The sequence below is a fragment of the Buceros rhinoceros genome, unplaced genomic scaffold (assembly GCF_000710305.1).
Source record: "Buceros rhinoceros silvestris isolate BGI_N320 unplaced genomic scaffold, ASM71030v1 scaffold10979, whole genome shotgun sequence".
Classification (NCBI taxonomy): Eukaryota; Metazoa; Chordata; class Aves; order Bucerotiformes; family Bucerotidae; genus Buceros; species Buceros rhinoceros.
This window is the reverse complement of record NW_010431046.1, coordinates 14,828-41,575: the sequence shown is the minus strand read 5'-3', so window position 1 is coordinate 41,575 and position 26,748 is coordinate 14,828. Positions and strand designations below refer to the sequence as shown.

Here is a 26,748-nt window from a genome sequence, read left to right as displayed (position 1 = left end):
ATCCCTGCCTCAATGGAAATTTACTTCAGATCCCAGTGTACTGTACTGTTGATGTGTATTACAAATCCACGGAGGTGAAAAGGCAGCTCTGTGCCAGGAAGCCATGAGTTTTAAAATACATCTCTATGCTGCTGTCCTCAACTGAAAACTGTCTTTATGGAGGATGGATGAAGAGGGAGAACATCTGAGAGGAAGAAAACTTCCTGTGAAGGCCAGTGCTCAGCATCAGATGTTCTCTGACAGCAGCCAGCCTCTTATAACGGAGAGTTACAAAGTTGTACCATGCTGTAGCAACCAGTTCTGCTTCTGCAGAAGAAACCAGAGATTGCTAACACTCTTGGTTTTGAATGAGATGCTTCTTCTGTCCAGTCGCAACTGTCCCATGTTATGGCAGATGAGGAGCCAAAGATGTATTTGAAACTGTAATTCCAAGTCCTCAGTTATGGTATTCTCTTTTACTCCTTTGATAGCCTCCTAATTTTACATAATATCTGACTTTACTCTCCTATCAGGAGTAAAGCAAGACTTTGTCCCATGACCCTGAAGTACTGAACTGTTTAAATTGCAATTGTGCTCTACAAGTCTAGAAAAAGCTTTCAGAAAGGATTTCACCAGAAATCCTTGTTTTCTAAATTAGAAACAATTCATTCAGCAAACTTTTAAAAAAGTATATCTGATTCTCTTCAGTCTTTTCCTTCATTTTGAATTGTATGTATTGTTTCTGAGGACCAGCTTTTCTTCTCTGTCCAGTGTATCTACTCACAGCATTGCAGCTCTGCGCAGATTTGTTGTTTTGGTTTTTTGAGCACTGTTCCTCCCTACTTGGTATGTTTTACTCAGGAACATATTTATTGTAGATTCTATGCATTTGCAGTTCCCCCCTCTTGCTGGAATTTTTTTTCCTCTTTTGTTTTCTATTACTGATTGCATGAACTTGTCTAGATGTCTCTTGCTCTCCTTTGGAAGCTAACTCTTTACTATGGTTTAGTGCAACAAAAGCTTCTTCCAAATTATTTTCGGTGTTTTCTACATTTGAAACAAAGTCTAAAACAAACCCTAACCATGCTTTTGTAATTGAATACACTGCAAAATTTCTAGGAAACATCTCTTTTACATGCTGATTTATTTCAGAAAGGTACAGGTAAAGAACCTGAGGGTGTTTTATGTTATAATACTAGTTGCTATGAAACAACTTTTGGGTGAGCTGTTAATTTAATGTTCGTTCTTATTCTTTTAATTTAGGGAACTAATAGAAGAATTACATCCTATAATTAAGGAAGCACTTGAAAGAAGGCCAGAGGTAATGAGATATTTTCCACTATATTCAGTACACAGTTTTAACTCTTCTCACAAATGGTAGCAGAGAAATGTTAGTTCCACTTCTGCATCTAAAAACTGTTAGTATACCAGATAAAAAGGTGAGATGTTACTATTTTAAATGATTGTGAGGTGTTTACATTAGAAGAGCTTTGTGTTTCTTTTGTGCTCTGTTACTCCCATATCAGAGGTTTTGTTTCAAATGATGATAAAATTACTGTAACCTTTTCCACAGCCTTCTGATTTCTTTTACCTAAGCGTAGTTTTACACATTTGTAACTTAGTTATATCATCAGTAACATGCCCACAATTAGTAATACCTCAGACATAGAATTGAGTTCTATGGTATACCAGCTTAGTTGGGTTTTTTCAATGAAAAAGGCTCTAATCTCATCTGACTGACTGCTCTGACTAAACGTTTTCTGATGGAGAGTGTGTTTTACAGCAAGGTTTAGAAGCCTCAGTTAGTATTCATAGAAATAATAATCTCTGCAAACACAAACTCAGGAATGGTTACTCACCACTTTTTGTGGTAACTGTCATATTCATAATAAATTTGTAATTAAATATGGAAAGGAGCATCCTTTTGTTTCAAAATGATACTGTGTTTTGTCAGTCTTGCATGCAAATCATAGAATGTTTTGGGTTGGAAGGGACCTTGAAAAATCATCTAGTCCAACCCTCCTTGCAGTGAGCAGGAAGATGTTCAACTAGATCAGGTTGCTCAAAGCCCTGTCCAACCTGACTTGGAATGTTTCCAGGGATGGAGCATCTACCACCTCTCTGAGCAACCTATTCCAGTGTCTCACCACCCTCATTGTAAAAAATGTCTTCCGTATATCTAGTCTAAAAATCCCCTGTTAGTTAAAACCATCACACTTTGTCCTGTCACAGCAGGCCCTGCTAAAAAGACTGTCCCTATCTTTCTTAGAGGCCACCTTTAAGAACTGGAAGGCTGCCGTAAGGTGTCCCTGGAGCTTTTTCTCCTCCAGACTGAATAACCCCAACTCTCTCAGCCTTTCTTCATAGGAGAGATGTTCCATCCCTCTGATCATTTTTGTGGCTGTCCTCTAGACCTGGTCCAACAGGTCCATGTCTTTCTTATTTTGACACTTTCTTCATGTCTGTCTTGTGCTTGAGCTGTTTGGATATGGTACAGCTCATGATACAGTACTGCCTTTTGCTTACCTCTCGTGCTAGTGAAACAATGGGATGTAAATTTTTGCATTTTGAGCATTGCATGTCAGCATGGAACCTAGTGTGTCCCTGGCCCTGGCCCAAGAGGTCCATGTCTTTTCTGTGCTGAGGGCTCCAGAGCTGAACGCAGTACTCCAGGTAGAGTCTCACCAGAGGGAAGTAGAGGGGCAGAATCACCTCCCTTGAGATATGTGGAAAGATTGACATTTGTACTTCATTGCTTTATATGTTGCACTTTGCAATGGGAGGCTGATAAACATTATTTTGGTAAAATGTGTAATAGTAAACGTAGGATATCTTGGAGTTGTAACAGAGAAAAATTTTTTTCATTGTCTGGTTTGTAAAAAGTTCTAGCAATTTTGTTAAGTCATCTTAAAAGATTGCAACCCTGATAATTGATGCCAGTTGTAGTACAGATATTATAATAATGTTTTGATATACCACGCTCATTTTATACTTTGTTTTTCATCCACTACTTTTAATTTTATGTTTCCTCTGTTGAACAGAACATGAAACGGCGCAGGCGTCGAGATATATTACGAGTACAACTAGTACGAATATTCGAACTGTTGGCAGATGCCGGTGTCATTAGTCACAGGTAGGGGCAGCACTGATGAGAAGATACTTATGCTTCTGAATTAAGTTATTAGTATTTTATGACCCAGTATAACAAACATGCAGTATTTTTCAGTGAATTTTAGTATACCACTAAATAAATAGGCTTGGTTTTGTAAAACTTGGCATTTTGCTGGCTTTCTAATCCCTGACACTGTGGTCTGTGTTTTATTTAAAAAGCTGCTATTCTCCAGGATATTTCTTTGAACAGGCAGCGTGTCGTGTTTCTTAATTTTTGTGTGTGTTTGTATATTGCACCAGTTCTGTAAATGAGAAAATGCAATTTACAACTATTCTGTAATCAGTCTGGAATTCTTACACTAACTGGGTTAGTTAACTGGGTGAAGAAATGACTTTGAATTAAATATTTGCAGTGATGGGATTATAGGATTTTTTTGAAAAAGAAGAATGTATTTATCATACTATTAATTTTTTTTATTATTTTTTTTTAAGTGCAAGTGGTGGCCTTGATAATGAAACACATTCCCTCAACAACACTTTACTTGAGTATGTCGATCTAACGAGACAGCTCCTAGAAGCAGAAAACGAAAAGGATTCAGACACATTGAAAGATATCCGATGCCATTTTAGTGCCTTAGTGGCAAATATAATTCAAAATGTCCCAGGTATGTAAAAATGCTTTAATAACTTCTGATGAATGCATTATGCAGTATATTTAAAAAAAAAAAAACAACCCACTAAACAAAAACCTATTTTTTTCCTCAAGTTTCAGCATACTTTCATAGAAATAATGTAAGGCATCAGTTTAGAATATGACTTTAATTGCATGATTTTAAGAGGGATTTTTGGCACTATATGGAAGAGTACAAGTAATTTTCTTATTTAGCAAAATTCTCGTTGGTTGGCAGTGCATTTAAATTCTCTACGCTAGTAAATAGCTTATTCTTGTACACCAGTGGCATTTAACAGGACAATAGTAAACATGCATCCAGCTATAATGGTGTTGAAGTAGTGTCTTTACATTGATATTTTCCTTTTATATTATTTGTTTGGGCCTGTTTTTACTTTACACACTTTATTTTAAAGAATAACAAGGGGAATGTGTCTAACTGTGTGCTTTTCTTGTAGTACACCAGAGAAGAAGTATCTTTCCACAACAGAGTCTACGCCACAGTCTATTTATGTTGTTCAGTCATTGGGCAGGTCCTTTTAGTATCATGTTTACTCCCCTGGACAGATACAGTGATAGGAACATGCGAATAAACAGACACCAATACTGTGCATTGAAGGTATTTTAGCACTTCTTGAATTTGGGCTTTTTGGATGTGGTTTTCACACCCTTGTTGCAAAAAGAACTTAGTTCTTTTTCTATTCTGCCTACATGGGTATTTATGACAGTTTGGCTTTTTCCATTCTGCAAACTATTTATTGCACTTGCTATAGGAATTTCTTAAAATTCCTACTAAATGTTCACTTCCCATGACTTTAGTCTTTATTTGGCTAAGGAGAAAGGCTTTCATGTAAAAACACATTAACAATAAAATTGACATATAAACTCTTACATATGTCAGTATTTCGGTATTGCCAGTTCCTTGTGTTGGGGAATTGAGAAAAATATGATTTGATAATTTCTTGAATAACATGTCGAACAGGTTTTTTTATTAGCCTTGGTCTTCCTCCCTTGACTGAATAGAAGTTAGTTTTCTGATAGTTTAATGGACTTGGTAAAAGCATTTCCTCTGAGGTATTAAAATGCAGTGTTTTTCAATTACTTTCTAAAGGCTATGTCTGCTGTACTGTGTTGTGGCCCTGTTGCAGATAACGTTGGGCTCTCATCTGATGGCTATTTATACAAATGGCTGGATAATATTTTGGATTCACAAGATAAAAAGGTAATACAAGCAATGTTAACATTGGTTTGCAACTATCGATGCCTTCAACATATGTTTTCATGAGTTTTGCAATCAGATTGGACGGAATGCTTTGGAGTGGCTTAAGCTCAAAGTTCCTCTAGTAGCATCTATTTTTGCACTGTCCTTAATACGTGTATTCATCATGTTGAGGAAGGCAGTCCCTAATCACAGTCTAGGAACAGACAAAACAGAATGGAAGAGGCAAGGCAAGGAGTGAAACATAGTGTGTCGTTTATACACTGATCAGTTAGGTTAAGTTGTATCTAAACACTAAAGCAAGCTTTAGATTTAAAAAATGGGGCCTCCATTGCACTAATACTGTGACTACATAAAAATAGTACTCCAGTGGACGACTTTGATTCAAGAGAACATGAAAGTCTCCACATAGAAATTCCTGCATATGTTTAAGTGCTTTTCTGTATGCAGTGCTTTCAGGTCAGTGTTCAGCTTGTAGTAAGAAAAGTGAAAATAGTAAATACCTCAAAGTAGCCTTGGAACTGAGGAAAAAGTCAGTAGAGCTATCTAGTTATTTGCTTCAGTAATCTATGACTGCGTGAGTTGAACGGTGAATAGTTTGTTATTTTAAGCTGTGGTCTCGTGGTTCCATCTACAAACAAATTTTGTGTCCTGCAGTTGGTGTTGGTTGTTTCGTTTTTTTTTCTAATTAAAGATCTATTTCCCTGTTTTATGCCATTTTTGTAAAATGGTCTTTTTTTCTATGTTTATGAATATGTATTGGTTCTTTTCTGGAATACAGGTTCACCAGCTAGGCTGTGAGGCAGTCATGCTGCTCTTGGAACTCAACCCTGACCAGAGTAACCTCATGTACTGGGCCGTAGACCGGTGTTACACAGGTTCCAAGCGGGTAGCAGCTGGCTGTTTTAAAGCCATAGCCAGCGTGTTCCAAAACAGGTACTACAGTGTTTTTCAAAACTTTAAACTTTTTTTTTCAAAGTGTGCTCTCATGTAGAACTGGGTTTCGTCTTCCCCCAAAGAGAAAAGATCACCCCTGTTTGTGCGTATGTGTTCCTACAGAAACTTTTCAAAATGTTATGTTATCCCATACCGTATTCTCTATAAATTAACCTTCAATAAATTCAAGTTTAAGAAAGTCAAATGTAATTTTACTTATTTCACACTTGCCATTTTTCCTAGGGATTACCAGTGTGATACAGTGACACTCCTGAATCTGATATTATTTAAAGCAGCTGATTCTACTAGGGCTATCTATGAAGTTGCTATGCAACTGTTACAGGTTTGTAAGCTAAGTTTGATTTGATTAATTTTTTTTTCTTTTAAAATAAGAGTTGTCCTATGCATTTTTTTTTATCTGTTATTATTTGGTTATCCTTTCAGTAGTGAAATACAATACAATGGCGGGGGGGGGTGGTGGTTTGTTTTTTTTTTCCTTCTCTATTTCAGGTCATAGTTAGGCCAGATCCTTTACCTGGCACGAATAGGGTACTCAATACTTATATTTTTGTAATACCTGCTTTTGCAAGAGATGAAACCTAAACCAAGATTCTTCCCATCTGGCCTTTTAAAGCATGATATATCGTTCCATTTGTCCAAAAGCACCTCGGGGAGGTGCTTCCTATCACTTTGCTCTGTCTGCTGGGATAGCAGTCACTTCTCAGATTTTTGCATTAATACCAAACATTTTTTGCATATATCTTTGTGGAAAGATGATAGTGGAAATCTTGTTAGCCTTTAATTTACTTTTGTATATTCCTTTCTGAAGTCATTTAGGGGTAAGCTTAATCTTACAGGCAGCACTAATATTTAAAAATAAAAAAAAATTGTGCTGCTTATGGCTCAGACCATAAGTCTTGGAGTTTTTTTCAAAGATTTTTGAGCTCAGCTAAATTCAACAGTAAAGTCCCCACTAAGTTTCCATCCCTGTTGATATATCAGCACTCTCACCACCCTCCCTTTCAGCTCCACCTGCATTCTCAAGTGAATGTCACTGCTTTAGACCAGCCAAAACTGACTTTTAAAGTATCAAACTGCTTTAGCATCCTGCTGCATCTCTGCCACCTCAAAGATTGTGTTGCTTTTATCCGTGTCTTACAGATGAGCAGAAATTGATAATGTTTGGAAATACAAGTGTTCAGAGCATTTCACATTTTGTTATAGAGATACTTAGGTTTAATAAGCTATTTTGTTAGAGCAGATTTCTGAAATTTATTGCAGGAAACTCATCAATGAGTCTTAGCTAGGCTTCTATGAAATTACCACAGTGTTGGCAAATGCTCTAGATGTATGGAAATCTGCATAGACAGGAAGTATTAAATGAGAGTCAATATATGAATTTTAAAGGTGGTTTTATGTAAAGATTTCCATTGTATCTCTGTACTTAGCTTAGAATTTCTAAACATTACCATTGTAGATCTTGGAACCAAAGATGTTCCGTTATGCTCACAAACTGGAAGTTCAGCGGACGGATGGGGTGTTGGGTCAGCCTTCTCCTTTACCACATCTCTATTCTATGTCATATTATCAACTGTCAGAAGAACTAGCAAGGACTTACCCTGAGCTAACACTTGCTATCTTCTCAGGTATGTTTTAAAAATAAAACAAACTTTCCAAGTCAAAAGTATTATACCAAATGTGTAATTCTCATTTTTCAATAATTATTTTCTTTATTTAATTATTTAATTTTACTTAATTTAATCTATATAATTCAATTTATTTAATATTGTTATTTAACTCACTAAAATTGGCACAAGATAACATCATCACAATAGGGGAAATGGAATTTACTGAGTGACAATTTTTGTTTACTTGTTTTCTCTTAAATATATTTCAAATACAACATGAATCAAAGATACTTTTACTGCCCTTCTAAAAGCCATGAAAAATCACGTTAGAGAAATAATTTGCAACTGATCTTTAAAATTATTCTTCTGTTGTTCTTTATAGTGCTTTCCTATTTATTGTAGATTGCTTCAAAATACTACTCTGTAGCAATTTTAAACAACTGCAGAATAAAAACCTCTCACATCAATTAAACTACTAGGAAGGAAAAAAAATTAAGTGCTTTGTTGGTAAATAATATTTACATGCTCTAGGTTTTCAGTTCACTTCCTCAATTAGAGGAATATATATGTATGCGTATACTGATATGGTTTCTTCAACATACTGTTTGTCTTCAGTTAGCCCTACTGAAGACTGCGGACTTTATCATGAAATGGCACTAGTCATCTAACCAAAAAATGTCTGTATCAGCATTACTTCATATGAGTATGCTCTGCTGGGCTCACAGTTGTTATTACCAAAACGATTCTCATTGTTGATTTGCAATTCATATATGTACCTAATTTTGGAATGACAGAAGTCAGTCAGAGAATCCAAACAGCTCACCCAGCTGGGAGACAGGTGATGCTGCATTATCTGCTGCCCTGGATGAATAATATTGAGTTGGTAGACTTGAAACCTTTGCCAACCATTCGTCGGCAAGATGAAGATGAAGAAGATTCTTTGAAAGACAGAGAAATAATGGTGAACAGTAGACGATGGCTGCGAGGAGAAGGCTGGGGTTCACCACAGGCTACAGCTATGGTTCTGAACAATCTGATGTATATGACTGCAAAGGTAAAACTAATTACTTAAGTGCTCCGTCTTGTTCCAATGGATTATTGTGTTTTGGGTGTAAGAAAATACCGTTCAGAGATACTGTGTTACCGAACTTTCATGAGTTACTGTTCATATTTGTTGAGTTGCTTATGTATACCCAAACTATACCATATAGATCTGACTTATTAGGAGGAATACGTAATACATAATATAAACGTTATTGTAATTATTATATATAGTAACAGTATGTAGCTGTTGTTTTGCAATATAGATGCCTAGCTTGATAGATAATACCAAGTTGCCTGTATACCTATCACCTCTTGGAACCAATCTTGTTGCCAGAGGCTGATAGACCCTCCTCCTTCCTGTGATAGCTACTTCCAACAGAGAAAAAGTATTGGTCAAATGCGATGCTCCTGCCAGTTCTTGAGATCTTTGAATCCTAGTTATGAGAGATCGTGTTTTAAAAACTCTGGCAGCCTCCGGGCCATGGAATTTATTCAGGATTGTCAGCAACTGGGAGAATGGGTCTCCGCTAAATTTAGATAGCTTTTTTAATTTATACTTTAAAAATATAAATAAATTCACATATAAAAAGATGTTTGTAAACTTACATAATGTATGGAATTATTATATGTAAATAAAATATTGAATATGTACAAATATGCTTAGTTGTATCTTTATGTATTTATAGCTATAAATGAAAATAGTTATTTCCAGAATATGAATGAGTACATGTGAAAGCTTCATGTTAAAAAAGCAACAGCTTCTTACAGGATTTATGTGTCCTTTTACTATAGCTTGTCCCATTTGGTCAATACAGATCACTTTCAAATACAGTGTTTTCTACTGGAGTTTTCAAGAGGGATATATATTTTGTTTTTTAGTATGGTGATGAAGTGGCTTGGTCAGAGATAGAAAATGTCTGGACTACTTTGGCAGACAGCTGGCCGAAGAATCTGAAAATAATTTTGCACTTCTTGATCAGTATCTGTGGAGTGAACAGCGAACCCAGCCTTTTGCCTTATGTGAGTATGTGATACGTCTCTCCTCAGTGCTGTTGATATTTTAAAACTGAGTTGTGTGTCTAGCAGCAAAGTTAACCAAATAAAAAACATGAGGTAGGATTTCTAGGATCAAAATCTCCCATCTCATGTTTTATGATCAGTAAATACTATAAACAAATCAAATTCAAGTCTTTTGTTGGATTCACATTGGACATCTGTGTCGAAATTTCAGTATCAGTTTCGGTTAAACCTGACATTCATGGAACGGGCTTGAGAAAGGAAATAAACTACAAAGGATATCACACCTTAGGATAGCTGAGGCTCCCTTAGAACAACTTATTGACTACTGCGATTTGGTCAGGGTGGTAAGTCTGACGCAGTCTAGTAACTGTCTAATGAGCTGTCAAAATTCAGGGTATACTAGGTGAACCACAGACCTTCTTCAGTGAGTAAATCATAAAAAATGGAAAAGACTTATTAAAATGTCTACATCTGTCTTAGCGGTTTTTTCCTTTGTCATTAAAAGGAAACTTAAGAGTTTGATTGCCAAATCAGATTTATTTTAAGTATATACACTGGACAATTCCTTTCCATCATAAAATGCAAATCTACTTCAATGGTTGGTCTCTATTCATTAGGGAAAATTAAGATAGTTCTGTAAGTGATATTTTGATTAGAAAATTATTACAGGTTTTGCTAATAGACAAAAAAACTCTGCATATGAAGTAAACAGTCATGACCTATAATATTATTAAATTCTTACTAGGGACAGCTCAAGTTCTTCATTGATTGGCAATAATTTTCATTGCAAATCAGGAAACTGAGCTTAATGTTGCAGCCCAAAGTCTTTTGAGTATATGATTTGAACAAGGTGACAAAGTAATTCGAGGAGTCAAACACCATGAAGCATTTGCTCACCGTTCATCTTTGACTTCTCTCAAAAGGATGGAAATAAATTACTGAGCACTAATGACTCAAGAATATGTCAGAAGAGAAAATACGAACTTGCTGATGTCTACAGTAATCACTGGCTAGCAGCCATCTGCTGCTGCTTAGCAATGACCAGTGTTATTTTGCTGAAGTAACATAAAGTGGAGAACCTTAATTACTATACGCTTAATAAAGTATTGCTGTAATTAAGCGTATGTTTATATAAAGGCTTTGAGCATTTGGGGAATTAAATGTTTTTTCACATGCTGCGATTTAAGGTAGTCCTAAAAAGACAGATGTAGTAAACAAAGCACCTGTCACACCATGTAGTGTGATTATTCTCACATGACCAAGTATTAAAACATACAAACAAAACCCCCAAACAAACCTACTCCAAGCCCCCTAAAAAACAATTTTATTTTTTGTCAAAGCATGTGTGAGAGCACTGCAGAGTACATGAGGAAAAATGATACTGCTGGAAAAGAAACAGTGTAGGACACAACCATGAGGTACCAGAAAGAAATTGTATCGGAATACATTTGCTCCAATGTTGATCTCAGATGTTGCTAAAACCTGTGTAAGAAAAACTTCTTAAATAACTGTCATTTAACTGAGAAGACTTAATTTCTTACTCTTTGTCATATTTTGCTTGCTTTTAGAACTAGAGTAAGTTTCAGGTATCCTCACTTGCAGTGCCGGTAGATACTGATTCTAACAAGTTGCAGTTTTCAAAAAAATTTTTATTTTTTTAACCAAGTCTCTGCAATAAGAATTTCATTTATATCCATACTATTTTATATACGTATACTTTTTTTGATGGCAGGTAAAGAAGGTTATTGTTTATTTGGGTAGAGATAAAACAATGCAACTACTAGAAGAGCTGGTGAGTGAACTTCAGCTTACAGATCCTGTCAGTTCAGGAATCACCCATATGGATAATCCACCATATTACCGCATTACTTCCAGTTACAAAATCCCCTCTGTCACTTCAGGTGAGAATTTGTCAATGATAAATATAATCGGACAAAACTTTTATCAAACAGTTACAATACTGGAGTTCATCTGTAAATGTTCAACAAAGGTATAACATTCTGTTTCTAAAAGCAAATTAAGATACGAGGTTTGATTTACAAGATCTGCAGGTTTTGGTGTACCCAGAGTTCTCATTAGAGAACACCTGATAGGTTCACAAGGAACAGCTTTGTATTAATGTATGTGTTAGACTTTGTATTCAGATCTTGCACAGTTTACCGTCACTATATCACTTTCATGTCAGTTAAGTCAAACACTTGGAAAAATTTATATATTAAGTCCATAAGTTGTCGTATTTTAAGTTGTGGTACAAACTGTCTGTAGGAATTTATCCAAGAGGATTTAAGTACATTACTTAGAATTTATTTAGAAATAATTAACAACAGATCAGTCATCATAAGAAACGCCAGTGAAAATACATAATGTGTCTACCCCTTGCTTCAATCCATGAACATGCTGAGAAACGTGGGGAAAAGCTGTCTGGTTTTGGTGAAGCATCTTTCAAAGTGAGGCACAAAAGGCATGGATGGAAGGGTGTCTAAGCAAGGACTCTAGCTTTTGTGCTGCAAAACTGTCAGTGTTAAGAAGCAGCTTGGACCTATCGCATAGGGGTTATCTGGAACAAAAGATGGATGCGTTGGCACTTGTTCCTGAAAGTGTTTAAAAAGTGCAAAAAAAAATTATGGGACTCTTGTACCTAAGTGTAATTGAGAGTAGCAAAATCTATGGGGAGGGTGCAAAATTATTTCTGATTGTCATCATCTATTTAGTGTGATGATTGCAAGTTTCTCTTAAAAATAAATTGATAGAAGCTTCACTGTTAGGTTTTAATCCCTAATCTTTTTGTGGTTTGAGTTAACTGCTTACCAAAGTTCAACTGCATTTTATGGATTGCTATGAGGTACAGCATACATGAAAGAAAAGAAATAGGTCTCTAGATACTACTTCAAAAACAAGCCTTTCTACTTAATTTATATAGATAACTCAGATTCCTGGAATGGATTATTTTGATTTTTCTTTTTTCCAGTTAGTGATATGATGGTAGCAGCTCAAAATCTTTTAGTGTAAACAAGTTCTTTTCTTGCATATGAAAGTAATTTCTATGGCTCAGTTTGTGCCAGTTGCTGCACTGTAAACCTCATTGAGATTCTTGGTATGGGCAAATAAATAAGTTCATCGTGTAGTGCTTAAGACTGCTTTTCTTTCATATTGATCAATCTCACTCTTTGTTCGTAATTCACAGGTACCACTTCTAGTAGCAATACAATGGTAGCTCCTACAGATGGCAACCCTGACAGTAAACATATAAAAGACAATATTGAAGAGAAGTAAGTATCTCCTCCGAGAGCAGTTACTAGTTGAATTGCAGGAATTCCTAGTTGTTACTGTAAATACTTGCATCTCAATGGCTCCAGGTCTGTCTACACTGCAGGAAATACATGACTGTAAGTTTTAAGCAGCAGAACTGGAATACTATTTGGTATTAAATTAGCAGCATCAGTTGTAATTTGAACTCAAAAAACTGTGGAAGAAACTGAATAAATGAAGGGACCTATCCAGGTCAGGCTTTGTATTGCTATAGCTATGTTGTTATTGATGCCTAAATTAGCTACTATTACACTGGATTATATATGAGAAATTATACTGCAAATGGATATGGATACATCAAGTGGAAATGTTATGTTAATAATGTGGCCAATTTGCAAACTGGTTTCCTAGCTCACTTGCTCTCTACCGTGCTCATGTATTGAAAGCTAGTTGATTTTCCCTGTTAGGGTGTTTGGATGCCTAGTATCTGTGGCAAGATCCCTCCCAGCTGGCTTTAAAACAGATGCCTCCCTCCCTAATTCTTGAGCTTCTTAGGAATAATCTTTTGGAGCAATTTGCCAGACAGTGGTACTCTTGTGAGGGTGGTGGAAAGACCCTCACATAGCTGACATAGACTTAATCAGAATGTGGCCTCTGAGCTCAACAGTAACTGACTGTGGGCACGCTCTCATTTTGTGTTAAATATGCGACAGCTAACCTTAAAGTGAAAAGGGAGTGGGGCTTCTATTAATTAGCATGAGAAAAAGTGCATACAGAAAAAAGTTCACGCATGCCGTCATTGTAGAGTAGCTATTCTGTGGTGAATTCACAGACCAGTTTATTTTGTGGTGTCGTGTTTAAGAGCCTTAGTAATTATATTTACAATATAATTTCCTAGCTGGGCACTTCTTTCTTTCCTAGGGTGATTATGCCGTTATAGTTAGGTTAGTAAATATATTGATAGAGAAAACCCCAATATTCAATTGAATGGAGGGGTGGGAGGAGTGTGAAAATAAACCACAGAAAACTATGAAATCCGAGGTGTCATCCAGAATTCAGCCTAGCAAGGCATGCAGTCAAGTATTTGGCTGCTACATGGGCTGATGCTGAAGAAACTTGTAATGAAGGAGGTTTTGAAAGTCTCTGCAAGTTTTGGCATATGCTGTAGGGTTGTCTAACACATCCCCAGGGTATATGCTTTTTGATAATATATACTAGGTACATCTTGGATTTACCAAGAGGAGAGAATTTTAGAAACTTATGTAGAAACAGCTCAGAAATTGTGCTTTTAGCACTCTCATCTCTCTGATTTCTTTACAGTTTATCACATTAGCAATGTACGATCTTGGACGTGTATATGTGTATATATATGTCTGTGCCAGATCAAATAGGGATTTCATTATTTTGTTCAAGAGTGAGAATAACTTATGTATAATGGTAACAAGTACTTTAACATCCTTGAACGTTAATAATAGTGATCTAACAAGTATAAATTATAGTGGATTATCTCCTTGAATCCTCTTATCTGGCATTGCTATAGCACATGTCTCTTACACAGCTGAGATGCTCTGGCATTCGTAAGGCATATTGCCCTTGTAATATGAAATATTTTTGCATAAAACAAAGTTTTGTTGAAATACAGTTTTACTGAGAGACCCTGAATAATTTTTGTCACAGAATGTCAGTTACTAGTCCTGCTTTATTTGTTTTTACAGTTATATACATCTAGATATCTACAGCGGGTTGAACAGTAACTTAAACCGCCAGCACCACAGGCTAGAATCTCGCTACAGCAGCAGCTCTGGAGGATCATATGAAGAGGAAAAAAGTAATATTTTTATTTTAAAATATTTCTGTGGATAGAAAACAAAATTTTTACAGGTGAATACTTACGCTGAAGGTTGTGGAATGTGAGGAAATGGGCATTTCCAGTGGTTTTTGCACAAACCTGTTTAAAAAATACAAGTTTTTTACCTTCCTTCGTTTTAGTACTGCTGTCAAAGTCTGGCATACAATAGAATGTGCAATGAATGTAATACAATTACTTTGTCCTCCGGAATGAGTTGTGAACACCCTCTCAAATGAGGTTGTTTTACTCTATTTTCTTTGCCAGTACCACACCAAAGGTAGATAGATGATTAAGGTAACAGGGAGAGATTAGCATGAGGAAGACGAGAAGAATGAGAAGATGATGAGGGAAAAGAAGTTAAACAAAAGTTAGTTATAAATTATAGCAGTCGTTGGCCTGTTTAAAAAAAAGAAAGTTACAAAACTTTTTGAGAAGCCATAGCAAAGGAAAGTATAGCAGGGAAAAGGGATTTTATTGTGTACTTATAATTTTAAACCTTGTTTTGAAAATTTGTTTTGGGTTGTTTTCTGTGATCTGTGGTCTTTTTTTTTCAGAGTTGCAGAGGTAAGGAAAGAGGTGGCAACTTGTCCTGAAACTCCATATACTTTTGGAGACTTTCTTTAATGGAAGCTTATTAACTATGGCTACTTTTGTACCAGTCCCTAAGATAAAAAATTATCATGACAATGTTAGGGAAAGCTAAACAGGTCATGTAATCAGGCAGAAATTAGGACAATGGTCAGGCAGTAAATGAGGTGTTACATTAGTAGGTTCTTATGCTTCGTTAGAGTACTTGTCTGGAACTCTTGTTTCAGCTAACAAGCGGTTAGTAATTAAAATGACTCTGTACTTTTAACCCTGCGTGGGTTTATCAGATATATTTCAGTTTCATCCAGATCATTATATTGCTCCCACAGACTGTGTTCTTAGGTTTCACTCTTTTTTTGACAGTTCATTTTGTTACCAGTTAAGTTATCATAGATTCATAGGATGCTTTGGGTTGGAAGGGATCTTCAAAGGTCATCTAGGCCAACCCCACCTGCAGTGAGCAGGGACATCTTCAACTAGACCAGGTTGCTCAGAGCCCTGTCCAACGTGACCTGGAATGTTTTCAGGATTGGGGAATCTGCCACCCCTCTGAGCAACTTGTTCTGTCCAGTGGTTCACCACCCTCTTTGTAAAATATTATTTCCTTTTATATCTAGTCTAAATCTCCCCTCTCAGTATAAAACCGTTACCCCTTGTCCTGTCACAACACACCCTGGTAAAAAGTCTATCCTTATCTTTCTTACAGGCTCCCTTCAAGTACTGAAAGACTTCAGTAAGGTCTCCCTGGAGCTTTTTCTCCTCCAGGCTGAACAACCCTAACTCTTTCATCCTTTCTTCATAGGAGAGGTGCTCCAACCCTCTGACTATTTTTGTGGCCTTCCTCCTCCAGATCGGCTTCAGTGGGTTCATGTCTTTCTTGTGCTTGAGCTGTTTGGATATGGTACAGCTCATGATACAGTACTGCCTTTTGCTTAGCTCTCATGTGCTACTGAAACAACAGGATGTAAATTTTTGCATTTTGAGCATTGCATGTCAGCATGGAACCTGGCGTGGTCCATGCTGTTTTGAAGCAACAGAGTCCATTAAGATCTCCTTATGCACTTCTTGATGACTCATTCGGTGCAAACCATAGAGATTAGAGTGAATATGTGGTTTGTATTGCCTCTTTCAAGAAAGTGTAACGTCACATCCTCTACAGAGCTTGTCATAAAGGCTGGACATACTGATGCAAATCTATCTGCTAAACTTTGGGTCAGCAACAGGTTGGCGGGCAGCCACTGCTTGGATAGATGATGTCCAATATCGTAGTTGTGGTCATTTTCTGAAACGCCTGCAGATATTCTTCCAAAGGACAACTGTTAGAATCACTGAAACACTGAATGAATTGTTGAGGCAGTCCTCTTACTTGTTTCTAGCCTTAATGATCAGTTAAGTCCATGACATCTCATTTAAAAACAAAAAATATTTTGGATGTATAATACAGTATACTCTCAGACCAGATAGCTGATGTAAGCTGATTGAAACTTGCTTAATCAAAAACTAAACTTCTTCCTGTGTTTTCTTGACAAATTTACTGATTTTCTAAGCAGTGACTTCTGTCAAGCAGTGGGATTGGGCTATGCTGTTGTAAAAGTGGCAAGTGTTGCATTCCATGTATCAGGCAGGCATTATCTGACACTTAGGACTAGTGGGTTTTTGCTAGCAGGACCTGTAAAGAGGTGCTCTTGAGAAGTACTTCCTTAGCCTATAATGAAATGAAGTTCTTCATAATGAGTTCAGTGTGGTCTTGAGACCCAGACTTAACTGCCTATCTGACATGAGGTTTGAAATTCAGGGAAGTTGTTAGATCAGTATGCATTGTTTTCTTTATGTGTATCCATGTTCCCCATGTGCATCCATCATTTTATGAATATATTCCACAAAATCTTACTCTGTGATGGACATGGCTTTTGCAGAATCATCCTTATGCTAAAAGAAGTAACCATCTTTCCTTTTTCAACTGTATCCAACTACTGCTGTTTATGGCTGGTTCCCCTTACTCCCATCCCAGATCTCACCTTTTCAAGAACTTAAAAGTATTTCTTTAGAAGACTATATACTACAGAAACATATTATGGGGTTTTTTCTGGTTTAATTATCTATTGTATTAGGTGATTCAATGCCTCTGTATTCAAACTGGCGGCTGAAGGTGATGGAGCACAATGAAGGAGAGCCTCTACCTTTTCCACCTTCTGGAGGTTGCTGGTCACCATTGGTGGATTATTTGCCTGAAACTTCTCCTCCAGGCATGTCTCTTCACAGGTAATTGTCTTAACAATGCTGTTGGCAATTCATTATGTTTTAATTTGTGTTGCACAATTATAGTCGTTTAAAGGTAACAGATTAAAAGACAGTAGATGTAAAGACAGTTGGTAGTACATTTGTTTTCTGTGGTTTTACTCACAGATCTAGGAGTTCAAAATTTCTCATCCTTCTAATTTGAAGTGCTAAAGTTTTTCTGTCTTTATTATGAACATTCATAATTCATGCTCTTCATAAAGTTCATGTCTTCTAACAAATTGGGGGTTTTTTTGTTTGTTTTAGATGCAATATAGCAGTGATCCTTTTGACTGACTTGATAGTTGACCACAGTGTAAAGGTGGAATGGGGAGGATACTTGCATCTTTTGCTTCATGCAATTTTTATAGGTAACTAAATTCTTACAGAAATATGTCTAGTAACTTAGGATTTGTAGCTATTTATGTAGCTGTCCTTTTCTGCGTTTAAATTCGTGTTTGTCATTGTGTTGAAATTTCATTAATTTTTTAATACTTGCATATTCTTAAAAATTCAGCTAAGTATCCTTCAGCTTGATTAATATGAATGTAATTAAGAGTGTTTTGAAGTTGTTTGAAGGTACTTTCTGTTGGAGCCACTTTTACCACTTTCTCTTTGTAGAAGACACATTAAAATTCAATTTTTTCTTTGTTTGCGTAGTAATTTTTATACATGCTACAGATTAAGATCTTACTGCTGTGTGAGAAATGAGGATATATTAAATTTTGCTAAACTGTATATTTTTGGTTTTATATTGAAGAAACTGAAGAAACATTAAGTGAATTATGTAGCTATTATTTGGTAAAGTATAACAGACCAGTTTGAATACTGCTATTTTTTTAATAATTTAATTCAGCATGCACTTTGAATGTAATAAAGCTTTTCCATTTTCCTTTTGTGTTAGGTTTTGACCACTGTCACCCTGAAGTCTATGAGCATTGTAAAAGACTGCTTTTGCATCTACTGATAGTGATGGGATCCGGCAGTAATGTCCAGTCTGTCGCTTCTGTCCTGCTCAGAAACAGAGAGTTCAATGAGTCCAGGGTGCTTACTGTCAAACAAACTACCCATTTAGATTATACTTTTACAGGTATGCTTTGGGTTTATCAGGTGCTGCTTGTTAAAATGACATGGAAAGCTCTCTTTACTTCCAGGCATTATTAAAACTTCTGTTATTTGTAATGTTTTCCTAAGCCCTTGGCATTAAAATGTATTTCTTCAGATTTTAATTAAATCAAAATGAGTACGATTCACATTACCACTTCGTGCCCTTTTATCAGAGTAGGGAGCACAGCTGAATGATTAAATAGTAGTGGAGACCACAGAGGGAGCTCTATGTTTTGGATTTGTAATACAGCAGTTTTTATGACGCCCTTGAAAATATAAACCAAGAATATACATCTTTTACTTGTTTATAGTAATCTTAAATTTCTGATTTTTGTCAGCTGTAACTGCAGTGTTCAATAAGCTATGGGCATACTCTTTTGAGATACTAACTTGAACGTTCACTGTAACATTACAATACATGAAACTATGTAATTCTCTTTATGGGAATGGTATGAGCCTGTTACAGTTTTGAAATGTGAAGTAGTACATGTTTTTGCAACCTAGTATTTCATATTATTTCAGTAGGTGGCAGCATATTGCTATTCAATCTGTTCTGTTTTGTACACAACAGAATTGGGTTTGTTACTAAGAAAAATGTTCATCTGTTTTGTGAATTTTATGTTCATAGCAATGAGAGATTAAAAAGTGGGCATAGTGGAAGCATTCTTTTATGTAAATCTATTCACAGAACTTTACCAGTGCATCTATATGGTCACCTATACAAACCATTCCATTCCTAATCTTTACAGTTTTGGGTAAAACTGTCTATAAACATAACACAGTATTTTGTTATTTTTAAAATGTCTGATAGAAACTAGAATAAAATCAGCATCAAACATTTCTAGCTGGTGGTTAAGATAAGGTATTCATGCCTAGCACAAGGTTAGACAAGCCTATGTTAAATTTCATTTGAACCAGCTAATACTTCAGTCCAAATCCTGTGGCTCTGTAGAGTGAAAATTTGTGATGGATGTCAGCGAGTCTCAAGCTTCTGTACAATTGCTGCAGTCAGAGTTTCACGACCCACTTTTCCTTGCTGGTTTGTTTTCTTCCAGCGCCTCATAGATAGATGGAGATGAAACGTGAGGAGTTACTGCACTTGTATTTTACTCCCATTTGATTCCTTACATGGAGAGACAAATATTACAGCAGCAAGATTAAGCTAACTTCAGAGAAACTTTGTGCAGCCAAAGGGGCTCTGCTGAGAGTCAATTCACTAGCTAATACTTAGTGTTCACTGATTTAAAGTGTTGACAGTTATACTGGGACTGACTTTCAACAAAAAAAAAATTCTGTGCCTTATTAGTTAGGAGAAGGCTCCACTTATTAAGCTGAGATGTCTCAGAAGCCAATGAACTGTCTTACTACCAATAAAAAATCAAACACAATACAGTGGTTTTAAAAGTGGATCTAGCAGTTTCTTACTAAGGATCCAGTAATGCGAAGACTTCGCTTATATCAGACTTGTTGATTTCGCATTGAAATTAACTGCATCCATTGAATTATTATCATTATTCTAAGTTATTAGAGGGCTACTTTTCCTTTTTATGTATTTAACTGTCAACTTAAGAGCGCACAATTGTCTTGTTTTTATTTTAGCAGGTGTTCATGATTTTATACCTGATTACCAGCCCTCCCCAATGACAGACTCAGGGCTTAGTTCAAGTTCTACCTCTTCTAGCATCAGTTTAGGAAACACAAGTGCTGCCATTTCTCATCTGCACACCACAATCCTCAATGAGGTTGACATTTCAGTAGAGCAGGATGACAAAGTGAAAACTCTCATAGAATTTATTACCTCAAGGTAAGATTTCAATTTCCATTTTTGTGGAGTCACATTTTGTGGAAATATGGCAAAACCCTTCCTGTTTAGCATCATGCTTTCTCATTTTGTCAGTGTTTTATCACCATTGAGAGACAGTTTAATCCTGAAGTGGTTTTATGTGATAACAGCCTATGAACAACTGTATCCTTCCAGCAGTTCAGAGAATTCTGTCTACCCTTTCATATCCTGAGTATTTAGAAGTCTTTTGCCATGTTTCACTTAGGTCTGTTATCTTTCTTTGCTGCACGGTGTATAGAATTCCCTCTTCCACCTAAAGGATTAGGGTTGGAATATATAAAGATGATGAGGGAGCTGCAAGATTTGTGTGGCATTTATGAATTACCTACCAGGAGAGAGCTGGCTATTCAAAAACTTGTAGTTTGTGGCAAAGAACATCTGTAAAACCATCAATGGCTGTGCAGTTTTTATGCTAGCTTATATAAAGCTTCCAAGATTCTGTAAATCTAAAATCCCACCTGTTTCCCAAAGCTTTTGATTACTTATGCTTTACATCAGCCTAAATCTAGAATAGTATGGTGTATTGATGAGAAGAAAGGAGGTTGTTTTAAGAAGTGTATAATGTTGTTTAGTTGAATGGGTTCTGTGTTAGATAACTAAACATTATCTAACAGACTATCTCTTCCTAAACTTACACTGTTATTTCGGTTGGATCTGATATATTGCTCTTCACCTTGTCTTAACTTCTTGCATGTTGTCATATAATATTGGGCAATTGTGGTGTCTGCAGTTCGGAATGGTTTCTTTTATGTGGTGGGTACTAAGTTATTTTGCAGCTAAGCTAAAGGTTAAAATAACATTTAAGTAATACTAAGGACAAAGGCTATACCTTGTATTCTGTTACATTTACTCTATTTTTCTATTTTTAGGAAAAGAGGCCCGCTTTGGAATCATGAAGATGTTTCAGCCAAGAACCCTAATATAAAGAGTGCTGAACAGTTAACTGTGTTTCTAAAGCATGTGGTATCTATTTTTAAACAGTCTAGCTCAGGTATGTAGAAAACAGTTGATGCATGATACAATGTCCAAGTCTGCAAGTAAATGAAATTTTTTTGAACACTTGTAAATTATTTATAAAATCACTCTAGGTGATTGGTTACTGCTTCTAAGTAGTTTTGTATTTCCTGTGTATTGCACACTTCAGTTCATGTTTCTATTATGACAGATTTAAATATATTTTATCTTATTCCTGAAATATTATCTTATTGTGGACACTTATTATTCAAATCATAAATGTTTTATTCTCCAGTGTTAAGTATTATGGAATACAAGTTTATATGCCTGGAAAGATTTTTGAGTTACACTCCTTGAGAAAAATTTAGTCTTCTAAAGAGATTATTTTAAAGTTAGGATTTACTTTGCCAATTTACTCTCAAGTTCAGATGTGTTTGGTTTTTATAAAGCATTGTGTTGCTTGAGTATTTATTTGCTTTTATAGGAGGATTTCAATTGGAACACCGTCTCAGCGAAGTTGCTTTGCAAACTGCGCTTTCATGCTCCTCTCGACATTATGCTGGGAGGTCCTTTCAGATTTTCAGGGCTCTGAAACAGCCTCTTACTGCATCTACACTTTCCGATGTTCTCTCTAGATTAGTAGAAACTGTCGGAGATGCAGGAGAAGAAGCTCAGGTATTTGAAATTTTCCGTCTACTGTAATAGGAAGTTAAGTCTGCCTAAATGACATATTTGCATTATTATTTTAGTAACAGTAAAATTTAAAAGCATTTTTTCATTCATTGCTTTTTATTTTTAAATAAAGATATTTCAAATACCGAAACAGTTTTCATTGTGACACTTCAAGAATTTTCACCTAATTAAATGATGAAAAGATGAGCTGTGCACATTCTGTTCTACAGCAATAGGAGCTTTCGGAGAGTTTAATGCATCTGTTACCTGAAAACACCTTCTCTTTCATAGTTAGAGGATCTTGAGATCAGCCATATAAAAAATAATTCAGGTTTTCTTTTATTAGGAACTCAACCTGATAAAGTGTTAACAACCATCCAGCCTAGAGTCATTGTCCATCTAAAGAAGTGTATCTAATCTTTTAGTACTGCAGAATAATAGTCTAAACTACTCCATCCTTAAAAATAATGCAAACGAGAATGAATTCTGCGAATATTTGGAAATAAATTAGAAGTTTTTCTGTCTTGACTCTATACTGCTAATTTGAGCTGTCTCATCAGGATTGTGTTCTAATTGGAGTGTGAAATAATACTTTAGTTACTGATACTGATTTTGTATTTTCGTTTATTTATATTTTTATATTGTTTATAGTATTTTTATATTTATCACCACTCAGTAGATTTTCTGTGATCTTCTTTGTACATACTGCATAATTTATAATAACCTGTGGCTTTCCCCAGGGTTTTGTCATAGAACTGCTTCTGACCTTAGAGTCTGCTATTGATACGTTGGCCGAATCCATGAAGCATTATGATCTGCTTTCTGCTCTTTCTCAGTAAGTTCTTTTATTAGTCAAGCTACATTACACAATTTTATACATTTGAATTTGTAAACGTGTATTACAAGTGCAATGCATTAGTTTCTATATGTATGATTTCTATGTATAATGTAGGTAATGGCACCAATCTTTAAAAGATAGCTTAAGGTTCATGGATGAAAACTCCTGTACTACATACAATAAATACTTTTATTCCAATGTTAATACAGAAAAAAATTTTCGGTAAAGCAAATGCTACTCTGTCTTAGGCCTCAGATGTACTGTTTGTATATGAGAAGTGTAATTGAACAGTCTGAGATATTTGTGTGTCTCACTACAGTCTTAGTAGTTAGCTCAATGACTTCATCAAATTGAAAAATATCCCAAAATGTACAGATGGTTTTATTAGTTTGGCTTCACGGCAAAGTTTTTGAAAATGTAGAATATTAGGACTGGGAGATGTTGGTATTTCTAGGTCAGATACTTCAGACAAATATACAGTAATAAGTAAATAATTTAATTTATTAATTCATTAATTTCTCTACCTTTATCACATCTATAAATAAGTTGGAATTCTAGATCTTCATTTACAGATAATCTTTTGTGTGCTATAGACTAATATTGCTGATTTTACTGGTTTGCTATGTAATTATTTTGGTATTGTAGGATTGTAACAAATAGATTTGGTAGCAGAGGTAATGGGATTCTACAGTCTTGTCCTTATGGTGTAAGGATATTTTAGTAATATATATATAAATTCTGTGTTTTCATATACAATACTCTTCAATGATAAAGTGCAGTATTCACTCTGTGTGTGTATATGTGATTAGTGTAACGTCTTTTTCCTTCTCTCTTTTTCTAAATAGTATGTTGTTAAAGTATTTTGCATGAAAATGTATGTAATAATTGATTTTTATTTCAGAACTTCATACCATGATTCTGTAATGGGAAACAAGTATGCAGCTAATAGGAAAAGCACTGGACAGATAAATCTAAGCACAAGTCCCATTAATAGTGGCAGTTGTTTGGGATACTACAGCAATACAAGGAGTAATTCTCTGAGACTGAATTTAATCAGTGAGCGGAGAGGCGACCGTCGACGGAGCAACACACTGGATATAATGGATGGAAGGATAAATCATGGTGGAAGTTTGGCCAGGACTAGAAGCCTTTCCTCCCTGAGAGAGGGAGGGATGTATGATGTGCAACCCACTACTGACCCTGTCAACTTGATGGCCACTATATTTTGGATTGCAGCTTCATTGCTAGAGTCAGATTATGAGTATGAATACCTTTTGGCTCTCAAGCTACTCAACAAGCTTCTTATTCACTTGCCTCTGGATAAATTAGAGAGTCGGGAGAAGATAGAAAAGGTGCAGAATAAACTGAAATGGAACAACTTTCCAGGGCTTCAGCAGCTTTTCCTAAAAGGCTTTACTTCATCATCCACACAAGAAATGACAGTTCATCTCCTCAGTAAACTCATCACAATTTCCAGGCATGCTTTGGTGGATCCTTCTCAGTTAGCAGGTATCTCTAGGACATGTATATGTAATGAAAATTTTTTTTTTCTCAAATTAAATGTAATCAAAACATGTATTTGCCTTAAAAAAGCCCCCTCAGTTAAGTGCTATTTGCAATTGTTGGTATTAGAGTGCTAGATTACAGCCTATGATTATCTGCCAAGAAATACTGCATGTAAACCTTATTTATTGACTATTAATTTACTTTAAACTGGCTTACAAGTGAATTTTGAGAGAACGTGTGCTATTTTTCATGATCTTGTGCTAACTAGCTCAGTTAGTACTATTTCAAAAAATTACCCATTTAGAAATAACGTGACTGTACTGCCTAAAGCTACCCAGTTTCATGGTAGATTTGCTTGATTGGTCCAGTGATGATTTTATTTTCATCTTATGCATATTTATACCTAACACAGACACATTTATGTACATTATACATACATACACGCTTAGATACACTGATGTGTGTATATAATTTACATGCTTTTATGAATATATGTGTCATGCTGTAAAGGTTCTTAAATACCAGATAGCTTCTCGTTAAAGTAAGTCATATTAAAAACCTTTAGGGCTCATATAACTCTCTTTATGTATGTGTTTAGGATTTCCCCTAAACATCTTGTGCCTACTTCCTCATCTGATCCAACATTTTGATAATCCAACTCAGTTTTGTAAAGAAACAGCTGACAGAATAGCAAAGGTATGTAAAGTGATGCTTGGAGGTGTATCCAGGAGTTCAGTACCAGCATTTTTTTTTTATTTTTCTGCTGTCTTATGAAATACTTTTATGTCATTCTTAAAGTAATGTGGAAACAACTATAAAAGGTTGTATTTTAAAGATGTGATCCAGTCCTAATTTATATAGTTGGATCTCGTATCAATCCCTGAGTTCCCCTTGTCAAAAAACCCTCACGTTTAGCTTATTCTCTAAAATTCAGTTGTAAAGAAAAATTTCCTTATTAATGATACCAATTTTTCTTATTTGTCTGATTTTTGAGTTTGTAATTTTAAATGTAAAATTAATTTTTAAGCACACTTCCTAATTTACTTAGGGAAGGAAGTGATCCTTACCTTCCGGTCTGGTAGATAGAGAAGAAGAGGTAGTATGTTCTTTCTGTTACTTATACACAATAAATAACCTTGCAATATTTCTGAACTGTATTGCCTGTTACAAGCAGTACACAATAGACACCAACAGCCTCCAGCCAGGCTGGTGGTATGCTGACCTGACAGCCTGCAATTTAAGGAAGAAGGTGGAAAGGGGAATAAGAAAGAGCTGTCTGTCATAGGAGATGCAGTCATAGCCTCCTGGCTGCCCAAATTGTGGTTATGTACCACATCATGTATGTGGTTATGTACCACAAATGTATCACTGAACTGTGTCCAGGTTTCTCAAAGGAGTGCACACTGATGCCAATCCAGAAATTACTGCTGTCCCTTAAATACTTGCACTACTAGCTAGGGAGGGACACTAGTTGAAGTAAGTTTGGTGTGAGTAGTAAGTAGATAAACTTGGATTGTGGATGCCACAGTACCAAAATTCAACAGAAACTGTAGGTGTTGCTTGTGTGATTAGTTGCATTTCAGTTATGAGAAAATAAAGTGAAATCTTGTAAAAATGCGTAATAACTTGTGAATGCTTAGGTTAAAAAAATTGTCATTTCTAATATAAATTAGTACGCTTTTTGCTTTTCAGGTTTGTGCAGAAGAGAAATCACCAACTCTTGCCAATCTGGCTCATATGATGAGTTTATACAGTACACACAGTTATTCCAGAGACTGTTCTAACTGGATTAATGTAGTGTGTAGATATTTGCATGACTCTTTCTCAGATGCCACATTTAACCTCATAACTTACCTTGCGGAGGTAAATTTTTGATAAAAGTGTATCTCACGTTGACAATCTGTGATCAATATTACATTTACTTATCGTTAATTCCTTATTTTTCATGATTCTGAATATTGGGGGGGAAAAAAAAGCACATCTTCTGTAATGGGAAGATAATACTAAAATGTTCCAGGATATAGGAAATGGATGAGTACTGCTTTTTTCAAGTGCAATAATTAAAATGTACCTTGAAATGATAACGAATGATACCTTTTTATAATAGTAGTATTTTGTAGTAGATATTTATATTCTGCACTACATGAATAAGATGAGCACAATATCTTGGCTTTAGCAGAAAACACTTAGAGAAAATTTTTAAGATTTTTTTTTAGCCAAATACACATTTAAAGATGTGTATTATCACAACTTAAAAA

At 35.6% G+C, this 26,748-nt stretch overlaps 1 protein-coding gene across 1 annotated transcript in view; it reads left to right on the top strand.

The window, feature by feature from the left end:
- The window catches only part of FRYL (FRY-like), a gene marked incomplete at both ends in the record, with an annotated part of 68,879 nt that overhangs the window by 27,739 nt on the left and 14,392 nt on the right, over window positions 1-26,748 (top strand). The window contains 23 exons of the mRNA XM_010143280.1: window positions 1,243-1,300; window positions 3,021-3,112; window positions 3,583-3,755; window positions 4,219-4,379; window positions 4,872-4,982; window positions 5,761-5,915; window positions 6,159-6,258; window positions 7,393-7,561; window positions 8,338-8,597; window positions 9,467-9,607; window positions 11,340-11,508; window positions 12,792-12,876; window positions 14,572-14,684; window positions 17,405-17,555; window positions 17,838-17,941; window positions 18,475-18,660; window positions 20,280-20,481; window positions 21,390-21,511; window positions 21,959-22,149; window positions 22,887-22,981; window positions 23,886-24,493; window positions 25,089-25,186; window positions 26,183-26,353. Of these exons, the coding sequence (XP_010141582.1) occupies window positions 1,243-1,300; window positions 3,021-3,112; window positions 3,583-3,755; window positions 4,219-4,379; window positions 4,872-4,982; window positions 5,761-5,915; window positions 6,159-6,258; window positions 7,393-7,561; window positions 8,338-8,597; window positions 9,467-9,607; window positions 11,340-11,508; window positions 12,792-12,876; window positions 14,572-14,684; window positions 17,405-17,555; window positions 17,838-17,941; window positions 18,475-18,660; window positions 20,280-20,481; window positions 21,390-21,511; window positions 21,959-22,149; window positions 22,887-22,981; window positions 23,886-24,493; window positions 25,089-25,186; window positions 26,183-26,353 (3,715 nt within the window). The remainder of the gene's footprint in view (window positions 1-1,242; window positions 1,301-3,020; window positions 3,113-3,582; window positions 3,756-4,218; window positions 4,380-4,871; window positions 4,983-5,760; window positions 5,916-6,158; window positions 6,259-7,392; window positions 7,562-8,337; window positions 8,598-9,466; window positions 9,608-11,339; window positions 11,509-12,791; window positions 12,877-14,571; window positions 14,685-17,404; window positions 17,556-17,837; window positions 17,942-18,474; window positions 18,661-20,279; window positions 20,482-21,389; window positions 21,512-21,958; window positions 22,150-22,886; window positions 22,982-23,885; window positions 24,494-25,088; window positions 25,187-26,182; window positions 26,354-26,748) is intronic.